Source organism: Carettochelys insculpta, chromosome 1 (assembly GCF_033958435.1).
Source record: "Carettochelys insculpta isolate YL-2023 chromosome 1, ASM3395843v1, whole genome shotgun sequence".
Classification (NCBI taxonomy): Eukaryota; Metazoa; Chordata; order Testudines; family Carettochelyidae; genus Carettochelys; species Carettochelys insculpta.
This window is the reverse complement of record NC_134137.1, coordinates 289,870,992-289,885,318: the sequence shown is the minus strand read 5'-3', so window position 1 is coordinate 289,885,318 and position 14,327 is coordinate 289,870,992. Positions and strand designations below refer to the sequence as shown.

Here is a 14,327-nt window from a genome sequence, read left to right as displayed (position 1 = left end):
CTTCACCATTTCTGGGCATGGATCCCCTTGAGCACTATCACAAACCAGCTTCACCACTATCTATGTCGTCACGGAGGTCTCACTCTCCCAGACATCATGGGTACACTCCCCGATCGTGGTCCAGGTCTCCATCACCGGGCCCTTGCCCATGCTGCTATGGTTGTCCTCATCATGCTGAACACAGACACCGCAGGTCCAGATCCAGGGACAGGTCCTCCCCTGCTTCTCATCAATACCCCCGTGTACACTCTCACTCTGGAATGGGAACACAGTTGTCTCAGGGGCAGTTAGGTCCAGAATCCCGAGACTTTCCTTCACAATCCTCCAGGGTGCAAGTATATCATCGACCTCGGGAGCCAGAGGATTTGAGGGAGTTTTACCCCAGTGGTTCCTCCTCATCCTCCCCAGATGAGGCCACGGCCCCCGGGGATGTCTCCCCCCCCCGGATAACCTTAAACAATTCCAGGAGCTGTTCAAAAGAGTAGCTTTCACGCAGGATATTCAAATAGCAGAGGTGCAGGAGAAGCATCATAAACTCCTGAAAAATTTGAGACCCCCGGCTTCATCTAAAATCGCTATCCTGCTGGACGAAGCCATTATGGAGTCAGCCACTAACATATGGCAGACCCCAGCCTCTATTCCGCCTACGAACAAGAGAGCAGATAAGAAGTACTTCGTCCCAGCAAAGGGCATGGAGTTCCTCTTTAGTCACCCACAACCCAATTCTTTGGTGGTCGAATCGTCCCAGCAGAGGTCGAAGGCGTCTCAGTACAAATCGGGGACGGGGGGGGGGTCGGATAAAGGTGCTAAGAAACTAGAGCTGTTTGGCAGGAAGGTATATTCCTCCTCTACCCTATTATTGAGAATGGCAAATTATGCGTCACATCTATCAAACCACAACTTTGACAATTACTCCAGACTTACTCCCCTCATGGATTCACTCCCGGAAGACAAGAAGCCGGTGTTAAAGGCGATTGTTCAAGAGGGCTATGCAGCGTCGCGGACGGGAGTCCAGATTGCCCTGGACGTGGCGGACACAGCGGCACATTCAACAGCTGCAGCAGTGGTAATGCATACGGAATCCTGGCTCCAGACATCTGGTATCCCCAGGGACCTGCAGGTGAAGATCGTGGATCTTCCCTTTGATAAACAAAAGCTGTTTGCGGACTCAACCGACTCGGTCCTCCACTCCAGCAAAGACTTGAGGGCCACACTTAGAACCTTGGGTATTTATACTCCCCCATACAAGAAGAAATTTTATCCTCAGCAAAGACGCTACGCTTACCAACCACAGCGTGCTCAATATCAGCGAGGCTACGACCAAGGGCGCCATCAGCAGCAGCAGCAGTACAGGACTTCCAGGCAACGTTCTCAACAAAGCCGTACACCCTCGGCGCAGGCCCAGAGACAACAAGTTTGACGGGTATGTCGGGGGCTGCACTGTCAACACCATCGCTCAATGCCACTCTCATCTCATGTTCCATCATCGACTCAAACCATTCCACTCCCAATGGCAAAAGATCACCACAGACAAATGGGTGCTAGAGATTATAGCCATGGTTTACACGATCCCTTTCCAGTCACTTCCACCGACGAAGCCTCCCGACAGGCCTCATCTCAGGGACTCTGCCCACGAGGCGAGGCTCAAGCAGGAGGTGGATCACCTTATGTTCATAGGGGCAGTGGAAAGAGTGCTGGAAGAATTCCAGGGGAAAGGTTTTTATTCACGCTACTTCCTAACAGAGCAGAAAACAGGAGGCTGGAGGCCAATCTTGGATCTACGGGGCCTCAACCATTACTTGCGCAAGCAACGATTTCGGATGATCACAGTTGCCTCCATACTTACGGCACTGGACAATGCAGACTGGTTTGCAGCTGTCGACTTACAAGATGCTTACTTTCATATAACAGTCCACCCAGCACACAGACGCTTCCTCTGCTTCACGGTCAGCAGGGAACATTTCCAGTACAGGGTTCTTCCGTTCGGCCTCTCCTCGGCCCCCAGAGTCTTTACAAAACCCTGGCAGTGGTATCAGCTTACCTGCACAGACAGGGGGTGTTTATTTTTCCATATCTGGACGACTGTCTGCTGAATGGGGCCTCAAAGGCAGAGGTCTTACGCATGATACGCGTCACTGCAGACACGTTTACTTTGCTGGGCCTAGTTATCAACCTCGCAAAGTCAAAGACCGAACCCACACAAGATATAGAGTTCATAGGGGCACGCATAAACTCTATCACAGCAAGAGTATACCTGCCCGACGCCCGCTTCCACACCATCGGCTCACTGGTGCAAGTCATGATATACAGCCCCACGGTGCCGGTCCTAATGTGCCTGCAGCTGTTGGGGCACATGGCGGCAGCGACGTTTGTGGTACAGAATGCCAGGTTACACATGTGAAGCCTGCAGCATTGGCTGGCGAGTGTTTACAAACCGGCATCCCACACTGTCCACAAGGTAGTGTCACCCATGACAGAGGTGCGCAGATCCCTAGCGTGGTGGGAAAATCCCAAGAATCTGCTAGTGGGGGTGCCTTTTCACCAACCACAAATTTGTATCTTTCTTACTACTGACGCCTCCCACATAGGATGGGGAGCGCACATTGGCAGCAAGGTGACGCAAGGGCTATGGTCCCCTGCGGAACAGACACTGCACATAAACATACTGGAGCTCAGAGCAGTGTTCAACGTGTGCAAACATTTTCGAGATTACCTGCATGGCAAAGTAGTCGGAATCAATACCGACAATACCTCCACTATGTTCTACATCAATCGACGAGGAGGGGCACGATCCCGTGTGTTATGTGTGGAAGCAGTCCGATTGTGGAACTGGTGCATCACCAACAATATAACGTTGAAAGCCTTGTACTTGCCGGGCGCTCACAACGTGAAGGCAGATCAGCTGAGCAGGCGCTTCGCACTCACGCACGAATGGCAGATCCACTCCGACCTGCTACGGCGCATATTTCGTACATGGGGGTTTCCCCAAGTCGATTTGTTTGCCACCCAGTACAACAAGAAGTGCCCCCAGTACTGCTCCAGAGCAGGAATAGGGTGGGGATCCCTGGGGGACGCATTCATGATTTCATGGAAGGGCCCTCTACTCTACGCGTTTCCCCCCCACAACACTTATCCACAAGGTTCTGCAGAAAGCCAGAAGGGAGAGAGCTCGCATGATACTCATAGTCCCGACTTGGGACCGGCAACAATGGTTTCCCTTGCTTCTGCGCATGTTGGGTCGTCCACCACTTCCCCTACTGGTCGCGCCGGACTTACTCACACATGCTCAGGGGTCCATAGTGCACCCGCACCCTCAGGGTCTGCACCTACAAGCATGGTTAATCCATGGCTCAGCGCCTTAGAGAGCACGTGTACGGAGGGAGTACAACAAGTCCTGGGGTGTAGCCGAAGGACCTCCACCAGGAGGACTTATCAACAGAAATGGACTCGATTTACAGCTTGGTGTTCCGCCAAGCAGTTAGCTCCCCTTGACGTTCTTATAACCGTAATACTAGAATACCTATTGGACCTCAAACGAGACGGGCTTTCTCTATCCTTGCTAAAGGTCCACCTCGCTGCTATATCAGCTTTTCGGCATACAGAGGAAGGGCCCACTGTATTCACCCACCCTATCGTCACAAGGTTCTTGAAGGGGCTGGTAAACCTTTACCCCCCTCGAAAACCGCTTCCGCCGTCGTGGAGTTTGGACTTGGTGCTCAGCACGTTATCGCGACCACCCTTTGAACCATTAGCCACGGTACCCCTCCGACTCCTTACGATGAAAACAACCTTCCTCCTTGCGATTACGTCAGCCCGCAGGGTGAGCAAGCTCGCAGCCGTGATGGCAACGCCGCCCTGCACAGTATTCTCAAAGGAGGCGGTAGCCCTACGGTTACACCCAGCCTTTGTTCCAAAAGTTTCTTTGGAGTTCCATCTTAACAAACCAATAGTTTTACCCTCGTTTTACCCGAAGCCTCACAGCTCCAGCACCGAGGCGCGCCTACATCTCCTAGACATGAGAAGGGCGTTGGCCTTCTTCGTAGACAGAATTAAGTCCTTCCGGAAAATGGACAGGCTTCTAGTGTCTCTCACTGCCAGGTCAAAAGGGGAAGGTCTCTCTTCACAGAGAATTTCAAAGCATATTGTGTCCTGTATAAAAATGTGCTACGAGCTTCGAAAGACTCCTTTGTTGGCCCCGCCTAGGGCTCACTCCACCAGGGCGATGGCGGCGTCAACAGCCTTCTTCAAGGGCATCGCGTTAAAAGACATCTGTAGAGCGATGACCTGGTCATCCTGCGACACCTTCGCCAAGCATTATGCCCTACATTGGGTATTCGAGGAGGATACCCGTCTGTTGACAGCAGTCCTCTCGGGGGCAAGCTGCACATGAATCGATTACCCACCTCCTTACTTGGGTTACTGCTGGGTAGTCACCTATTGTGGAGCACCCACAGGGACCACTCGAAGAAGAAAGAGAAGTTACTCACCTGTAGTAATGATGGTTCTTCGAGATGTGTCCCCGTGGGTGCTCCACCACCCGCCCATCCTCCCCACTTCGGAATCTCTGTCTGGTGTTTTTCAGGAGCATCCGAGGCTGTTGGTCAAGGAACTGGCGGGGACCGGATCGCGCACATGGCCGGGGGCGCGCAAGGGAGCGGCGCGCTTCGGCACATGCACGATCCAATAGAAACTGCTAGAAGAATTCCGATCTGCGGTGCTGGGCGAGCCCGACACCTATTGTGGAGCACCCACGGGGACACATCTCGAAGAACCATCGTTTCTACAGGTGAGTAACTTCTCTGTTTCTGGTCTCAAGCAGAACTCACTCCACATCAATGTCAGAGAGCAGAGTATGATATCCCTGGCATTCCAGACTTTCTAGGCTGAACTGTCAGAAAGATGTGTGTCAGTCATGATGGACAATACCACAGCAATGTTTTATATCAGTAAACAGGGAGGTGAACACTTCTTTGCTTTGTGCAGGGAAGCCATCGTGCTGTGGGACTTGGTTGTAGAGCACTTGATACAACTGCAAGCATTGTAGCTCCCTGGAGTGTGGAACAAGTTGATGGACCATCTCAGCAGGTCCTTCTGCAGCCATGAGTGGTCCCTACACCCAAACATCACAAACTGAGTCTTCCATCAGTGGGGCTTTTCCCAGGTGGACCTGTTCACCACATGATACAATAGGAATTGTGAGCAGTTTTTCTTCTTCCTGAATCCCAGTCAGAGATCCATCGTGGCCATGGTCCTGTTCCCATGGACAGGCCATCTCCTGTACATGTTTCCGCTGTGCAAGACACAGAATGAAGAGGTTTCAGTGAAATTGGTAGCTCCATTTTGGCCCTGCTACGACTGGTATATATCACTCCTGGAAATGTCTGTGGAAGCTTCAGTCATCTTATCACTCTTTACAGACTTACTAACTCAGGATCACAGCTACCTCCAACATTCAGCTCTTGAGTCACTGTGTCTCTCAGCATGGAAGCATTGTGGCTGAACCCAGTGGAGCTCTCTTGCTCTGATCAAGTCGGATAAGTACTCTTTGGCAGCAGGAAGCCCTCTGTGAGAGCTATCTATCTTGCCAAGAGGAAGAGATTTTTTTTAATCTTGATTGGTGCACCACCGTTTGTCCCTGATGTGTGCCTCAGTGCAACTTATAATGGACTATCTTCTGCATCTCAAGAAGCAAGGGCTGTCTGTGTCATCAGTGATGATTTACTTGGCTGTCATCTCTACCATCTATCCAGGAGCAGAAGGACACTTGATCTTTGCTAATCTGTTGGTCATCTGGCTCTTCAGAAGTCTTGACAGGCAATACCTGTAAGCCCTAACATCAGAGTCCCCTTAAACTTGGTTCCTTAAGGACAAGGTTCACTTCAAGCCTCATCCAGCTTCTCTCCGAAAGGTTGTGTCCAAGTTTAAAATCAGTCAGTCATCCTCTCTGTATTCTCTCCTGAGCAGCAGGGAGCAAAGGCTTCATTCATTAGATGTTCACAGAGTCATAGCCTTCTACAACAAGAGAAGGAAGCTATTTTGCAAGTCTGTCCAGTAGTTTGTCACAATGGCAGACACAATGAAAAGTCTTCCTGTCTCTTCCCAGTGGATTTCAACATGGATCATGTCCTGCATTCATGAGTGCTGCAGCTTAGCAAGAGTACCTGCTCTGTTGATTACTGCACACTCAACCAGAGCTCAAGTGTCTTCAAGAGTGTTCTTGGCACAAGTTCCCATCCAGGAAATCTGCAGCGCAACAACATGATCCTCCATACAAGCTTGCATTACTCACTGTGCAATCAGCCAATAGTTCAGAGATAATATGGCCTTTAGAAGAGCAGTGATCCACTCAGAGTGCAACTCTGACCCCAATTCCTGAATGTAAACTTCAGTCATGTGATCGGAATTGCCATAAACAAGCATTAAAAGAAGAAGAAATGGTTACTCACCTTCTTCTAATAGCTCTTTGAGTTGTGGTGTTCATGTCCATTCCAGTAACCACCTTCCTATGTCTCTGTCAGAGTGACTGGCAAGAAAGAACTGAGAGGAAGTGATGGGTCAGCAGAGATCTATTTTGAGCACCATGGAAGCGCAACTTGAGCGGGTGCCCGGGCTAACCCAGTGGAAGCTGCCATGGGAAGAATCTTGCAACTACCATGTACATGCATGGGCATACCCCTGATTATAATGGACACGAACAGCACACCTTGGAGAGCAACAGTTATGAGAACGCAAGTAACCATTTTCTTTCATTCAAGAATATTTTTGTAACATCGCCTCTGTTTTTCAGATGTTTCCTCAAGGTGCAGGTCTATCCATTTTAGTAATATCCTGAGACTGTATTTTGGCAAGAGTGAATTGATGTGAAAAGATAGTTCCAGGCATCTTGTTGTGATCACATGTTTAGTAAAAGCTTATTGTCTGTCCTCTGTCACTTTTAAAAGCAGTCTCTATTTTCCTTCTAGGCACAAATTATTATTACTTGGGAGTAACAGTACAGTAAACCCTTGATTTAACTACTGGGGGGAAAGGCTGTTCATTAATGCTGAAAGTCTGTTCAGTCCGAATGGTTATACTGTGTGACAATGCACTGACCTTCCCAGCCCATCACTCGCTCCTGTCCTCTGCCCTCCTCTTTCCTTCCCCCCTCCTGCCCCATTCTTTTCCTTACACTCCATCTCCCTCTCCCAATAACCGGGAGAGGAGCTTCACGCCAGCCTGGCTCTTTCCACCTGCTGTGGCTCTTGGCACGTTCAGCACCACAGCTACTCCAGCCCCAGAGACACCTGAACAAAGGCAGAGAGTGGCTGCCACCCCCAGCCTGCTAGCAGGCAGCAGCCTCCTAAGCCACAGCTGCTGCTCAACATCACTGCAGGCAGCGACAGCTCAGTGCCGACACACTCCATGCCCCTGGGGTTGGGGGAAGAGAACTCTTGCACTTGTTGCATCTCCCCCTCCACGTGCCTCCCTGGGGCCTGGGTATGCGTAATGGCTGCCCTGCAGGGGTGCACTGCCAAGCAGGGCCGCGGGTGGCAGGTGCCTCATCTCTGCAGTGAGCTGCAACGATTTGCTCACCAGGGAGGGGGTGAGCCACGCTGCTGCTGCAGTCCAGGCAAGAGGTGGCGGGGGTGCCGGACCTGACCCTGCTGAAGCCCTCTGGGCACCTCCGCTAGCTCTCCTGAACATGCTACTTAGGGTGAAGGGAAGAAGAGCACCTCATGCCATGGGGCTTGCTGCCATCACTGCCATTCACGCACTAGCAATGCCAGTGCCTCCAGTGCCAGCCCAAGTGTCACATGGCACACTTACGCCAGGGTGCCAAGAGGGCTGCCGGCACAGGGGCGAGGTCTTGATGCTCAGAGCTAATGTGCCAGGATGGGTGGGTGAGAAGGGGTGTAAGACATACGTGCCAGACTTGCTGCTGACGTCCCTACTCCTCAGCCTGACAGAGCCCTCAGCTGTGCCACATGCAGACAGCATTTGCTACTTCCAAACTGTTATATAGAGGGCCATTAAATCAAGGGTTTATTGTATTTTTCATATTAAAAATATAGTCATTTCGCATTTTTCCCATCTTTCAAATATTACGTGGAGAAATACTGTAAAATAATTACAAACTTACAAGAAAAATGTATTTAATTTATAATAAATATTCCAGCATAGCTGTAAAAAAATCCAGTAAAAACACACTTTGTTTTTAATAAGTGTATAGAATATATTTAAAAAAAAACCAACTTTTTTTTTTTGGTTGTTTAACTCAATTAGATCTGGAATTCAAGGACAGGTCAACTTGTACAGGTATACGAAGAACACACAGAACAGGTCAACTGCTGCCAGTTCAACAACACACATGATGAACTTCTCTTAGCCACCTGCTCAAATGATACTTACATCAAAGTAAGTGGAAAATTGTGAGATTACTTTTATGCTGCATACTAATAAAATGAACTATTTCAAGTGTACGCGCACTTTATAAGTACCATCATATAAGTTCTCAACTCAAAAAGCTGACTCTAAGTTATCAGGCAAGACACATGACAACAATGCAGATGAGAGAAAATAAAGTGGTAATTCATCAGAAGGTTGTTAGAATTCCTATAAGCCAGTTTTTATAGGGGCTGCCATGAAAGTGGAGTGAGATTTAGCTCAAGAGAACAAGGAAGCTGGGACAGTATGCGAAAAGGTAAGAAGATGAGAGCTTGGGGAAAGATTGGGAATGAAGTAGTGATAAGAGCAGAAAGTTTGGAGAAGTGAAGGTTATGTATGATCTTCTAATTCAAGATCCTGGTCCTTGCTTAGATGTCAGAGGGTACAGAAAGCTAGTGAAGAGATTCAAGGGAAAAGGATTATATTGATGTGGCAAGGGAAGTGGATTTTTTTTTAGCAACTGCATTTTGGAATGATTGGGAACAGCGGGTGGAATAAGTGAATGGGAGAAATCAGAAAGGACAACTGTAATAAAGGCAAAAATGAGCAGTGCATAGAACAGAGGTTTTCAAACTTTGGTACATAGACCACTTGATGGTCTGCAAGCTCCATTCAAACTGTCTGCAGATAATTCCCTCCAAGGTGCATGCCTCGTGGCTGCACACCCAAAAAAAAAATGAAGGGCTGCCCACCTAATGATTGGCTCCCAGGTCTGGCTCCACTAATTAAGTGTTTGGACCCTGGAGAAGATGCACAGGTAAGTTAAGGTAGTAGCCTTGGGGAGGGAGAGGGGGAAGTAGGTGGTAGGTAGGGGGCAGTGGAGTTTGATGGGGAAAATAGGTGATAGTGGTGGGGGCATTTGGGTGAGGGGAGAGCTTGTAAGGAATTTGGGATGTGCAGGGCTTCAGCAGTCAGTGAAAGTGGAGACTTTCTCCAACTGCAGCTGCTGGAGCAGAGCTGGTCCTCTTTCCCAGCCTCAGCTTTGTGGTGGCTCTGGTAGAGGAAACCCCTACTGATATCAAAATGAATTGTAGTTTTCTATTATTAGAAAAATTAATTATTATTAAGGCTTTTTTTTAATAGTACTTTTATGCAAAGTGCTTTACAATAGTCAGATAATGGTACAAACAACATTTGAAAAGACCATTAAGTGGTCTGCTGAGACCCTCAGCAATTTTCAAGTGGTCTTGGAGGGGTGGAAAAGAAAGTTTGAGACTACTAGCATAGAAATTTCTTTTAGCAATTGGCCTGGTCCAGATTGGGTTAGATTATAATTAAAAGAGGAGCTAAATGACTTAAACTGGACAATAACAGTGAGATAACCATGTTAATTTGTATTCCAACAAAACAAAACAGCAGAAACATAGCACTTTAAAGACTAACAAAATGATTTATTCAGTCATGAGCTTTCGTGGGACAGACCCACTTCATCAGATCAGTGAAGTGGGTCTGTCTCACAAAAGGTCATGACCGAATAAATCATTTTGTTAGTCTTTAAAGTGCTACATTTCTGCTGTTTAGAAAACTGGAAACGATGAATCAGATGACACCTGGTTTACAGAAAATAGAGCTGATAGTAAACTGTAGTTGTTGATAGTGATGAGAGGCGGATGACATAGTTTAGAAGATATTCAGTTTTGGAGAGACTGAGCTTAAGACTGCACTGGGGCATCCTAGATACAGTATCTGAGAGTACTCTTGAGATATGAAGTGGGGTCAGTTGGGACGGGCTGACATGATAGAGTTAAATGTTTCTCTATATATAAAAGAAAAAACCATGAGAATGGATAAGGCAGGGGTCAGCAACCAAAAGAGCAAGAAGAGCCCTTTTTTTCCAATTTGGTAAAAAATAATCAGTAATTTAAGAGCTGCAATGCATGTGAATATAAGACGGTCCTTAATAAACACAGTCAAACCATACTTTTTGTAAGCCTTATTTTAAGAACTGCACACGCATATTCCACAATGCACTGCACATATTACAGGGAGAGTTATCCAATATTTTGAGATCACATATTGTTTGCTTCTCAGATATGAGTTCTTCAGTGTTTGGGCTTTTAGATGTTCACTGAAATATCAAAAATAATCAGGAGGTTTTTTTAACTTTGCAATTATAGCATTGGGAGCCACAAAGAAGTCCTTAAAGAGCTACATGCTCTGGAGCCTCAGGTTGCAGACCCCAGGATAACATGTTAGGGCAGGGGCCAAGATTTTCATTTGACTAGTGATGTTGTATGCCTCAATTTGTGAGACATCTTAACAGGACCTGTTTTTTCAGAAAGTGTTCAACACTTGTCCTCTCATTCAAAATTCAGTTCCCTTTCAGGTCTCTCAAGTGAGGCATCCAAAATCAGCTACTCTTAAAATTTAGCTTTGTCTGATGGACTAGAGAAGACAGAGGACAGAAGCCTAGGTAGTGCTAATGCAAAGGACAAAGAAATAAGAAGAGCCACTAAAGCTAAACCTGAAAGACCAGTTAGGATGAGAATTGAGAGAAGCCATAGATTCAGAGAAATGAGAGAGTAATTAAAATGCTCAGAAAGCAGCTATCAAAAATATAGTTAGTAGGTCATTAGTGACCTTCGTGTAAGGGTGGATTCTAGGGTGTACCTTAATAGGATGTAAGACTATTTGAGGGAATCCAAAGAGAGTTTATGATTGGAAGACAAGAGGAAAATAATATAAGAAGGGAGGTAGTTTGAGAAGCATTATGATCAAGGCAAGCATTCCATACCCTTCTCTGTTCCCCTAAGGGCTTTATCTTCAGCAATAACATGGAAAGATGTGTTCTTAGTTTGGCTTAGTTAACTAAAGTGTACTAAAATCTTGAGAGAAAACCTTATGAAGGTGTAAAATTTTTAGTTTTCACATGAGTTAGTAGGTAAAGGTAAGATGTTTGAAATTAAAATCTCATCCTAAAAGTTCCACTAACTTAATAAATGAGTGTTGCCATTGGCTTCCCTATGTTCCTGTGAATGTGCAGAAAAATCTGAATTTAAGCTTTTCTTCCATTTTTGAATATGAATCCCTGTTTTTGGTAAGAAAGCTTGTTTTGATATTTTATTTGTAGAGTGTTTGATTTTTGTTTTAACAGCAATTGTATTGTTTACTTTTTGTGCAGCTTTTGGATTTGAACAAAAAGCGTTGTCGAAATACAATGTTTGGTCACATGAATTCTGTCAGCCACTGCAGATTTTCACCAGATGACAAATGTGTGGCTAGTTGCTCAGCAGATGGAACATTAAAGGTATGCTTTGTAAAACCCAGTCTAGTTTTTAAAATGGAAATATAACATACTTTGCATTTTAATACTGTCATGTATTCAAGAATCTCAAAGTTTTTTACAAGTGGTGAGCCTAGTATTTTCACTATGTGGCAGTGGAGTCGCATTTCTATTTTAAAGATGAGAAATCAAGACTCAGAGGTTAAATAACTTACTCAAGATCAGAAAATAATTTGTCATAGATGGAAATGAAACCTAGATGTCTCATTTCTAGTCCTTTATCTTCACCATCTGTTCTGCAGTATAACTTTTCTAATTGACGGTGATTTTTTTTTTCAGGATCCATTTTAAAATTTCATGATTTAGCTTGAATGAAAAAGAGATCTGACATGTTAAAATATATCTTCAATATAATATATCTACTATAAAATATAGTATGATAGGAATGACTAATAGTTACTGTAAGCTTGAATTTAATGTAATTTTACACCAACCAGCTGGAGCAGAAATTGTTTTAAGGTAACTGTTCCGCAATACGGTGTTTTCTTTTAAAAAAAGGAGGCTTCTAGTTGCCAGTTACAACATAAAACTTGTCCGATTTTAGAATCACTGTTCTTACCGTAAGAGAAACTAAATCAAGAATGTTAAAGAGCTGCTAATACTATTATAACTCCTAGTACAATAAGTAGTGTAGTTTGGTTTTGGTGAATGCCTCAATGAGATCTGGAGCTTGAATTTGAAATATTTACCAGAACCCTTTTTAGCCAGTTTGGTTTAAGTACTGGCTAGGGGCTGATTGTCTGTCTGTATCCCTCCTAGCTGGTCCAAGTACAATATCCTGTCCAGAAACACACAATTCTCCGGTTGGAAGTAGTCCTACCATAAAAACAGTCCCCATCTTTTATGTCACCCTTTGGCTTGTGGTTACTTGGAGCTCTTCCCAAACCTAGGCAGCCATAAAGAATTGAAAACTTTGCTTGCCTGCTCGCTTCTTGCCCTTTTCTCCCAGCTGTTAGGGAAGAATTGTCACTATTTCTTGTCTTTCTCCCATACCTTTTTTCCTTTTTTATTCCACCACTGTGCCATTCGAGAGATTTAGCATTTCTCTTTTGTCCATCTTTTGCTGCTGTGATTGGGCGGGATCCCTTGATGCTTCTGTGCTATTTGTATGCTTCTGTGGAAAGAAAGAACAATCACTTTGGATAGCAGCTGGTCTGAGAAAACATTCAAAGAAGCCAGCCAGGTGGGCATTGTTAACTCTGTACCATGCTGTAAGGAAGCAGGATATTTAAAGCAAAATACTCAGAGTGAGAGCCACCAAACTCTTCGAACATCAACTCACTTAGTGCAAGTTTACATACACAATTTTTTTTTTGTATCTTATTGCAGTACAGCAGGCCCCCTGAGCTTCTTTTACAACATAAGGTTAAACTTACCAGCAGACAGGGCTTATTTAAGTGTCATGTTGTCCATCTTGAGAGTAATTTAATCATGGTCATACTTCAGAATAATTTAAAAAATATGCCTAGTTTTGTTAGGTCTCCGTTTATGTCATGTGTTAAATTTTTTACGTGGACAAATATTCGTTCTATGAAATTTCAGCTTGCATTTTTGAATTCTTGCATATATAATGAAGCACTTAGTATGTATTTACATGAATTCTAGTTTCGAGCCAATATATTCTCTTCTTTTACTACTTAAGTACTGGAGAACAGTTTGTTTACTTTCATCTCTCATCATCTTTCTGGTGAGAGAAGTTCAAATTCTATTCAGCCTGTGATTTCACTTCCTGAGAACAGACTATGTGAAAGTCACATCTTTTACTGTGCCAGAATAAGCAGTCCAATCTGCCTCTGTTAGTTAATACTGTGCCATAATGTCTGATATTTGTGCATTTAGATTCTCAAAAGTAGGGAGTTCTTTCAGCTAGTGCTCTACTTCAGTACAGTCTAGGGAAAGTCCAGTCTGTGTGAGTAATTATTCTGGGGTGGAAGATTATCTTGATTATCTGCATTATTCTATAGGAAAGCTAATCTGAGTGCTTGTAAACAAAAATTTCACTTCCATCTCAGGACTTAAGTGACTACTGTTATGTTATCACTTAATTATGTGTGGAACTGTATATGCTATACTTCTTTTTTGGGGATTATTATTGATGATAAATGTTCTCATTAAGCCATACAGGGAAATCTGGTAACTAACTTTTGTAAAACTATAAAGTTGCATATGAAATTTGGCTGTTACATTAATAAATTATCATTCACTAATAGTTCCTGCTAGTCACCAATTTAACAAAAGTTGGAAAATGTTAGATAAAGCAGGGAGGTCGATGGTACATCCAGTTTGTAGAAAGTTAGAATAAGGTAAAGAGGGTTACCAAAGGCATACTGTATTTTCTTGGTCTCTAAAAATTAGTAGTAGCTGGCCTATAATTTTACTATTACTTCCATGCTTCCCACTGAAGGGATTGTGTAGATAATTATGAAAAAAATTATAAAATGTGCCAACAGATGCACACGGTTAATATGGAACTTTTGATGGAGAAATTGCAACTAAGTCCCTGTAGAATGTGTAAAATAAATTTAAATAGACCTTCAGCACAAAGTTCTGCATTTCCAAACTGGATATTTCTTCAAAATATTTTAATTTAATGCAAAATGGTCTTCTACATAATAGCGCA

At 44.7% G+C, this 14,327-nt stretch overlaps 1 protein-coding gene across 3 annotated transcripts in view; it reads left to right on the top strand.

The window, feature by feature from the left end:
* The window catches only part of APAF1 (apoptotic peptidase activating factor 1), a 110,056-nt gene that overhangs the window by 56,826 nt on the left and 38,903 nt on the right, over nt 1-14,327 (top strand). For 2 of the 3 annotated variants that reach the window (XM_075011402.1, XM_075011411.1), the window contains exons 15-16: nt 8,263-8,394; nt 11,546-11,671. In XM_075011402.1, the coding sequence (XP_074867503.1) occupies nt 8,263-8,394; nt 11,546-11,671 (258 nt within the window). Of the gene's footprint in view, nt 1-6,518; nt 6,733-8,262; nt 8,395-11,545; nt 11,672-14,327 lie in introns of those variants that run through there. The other variant, XR_012647842.1, reaches the window with a different exon arrangement.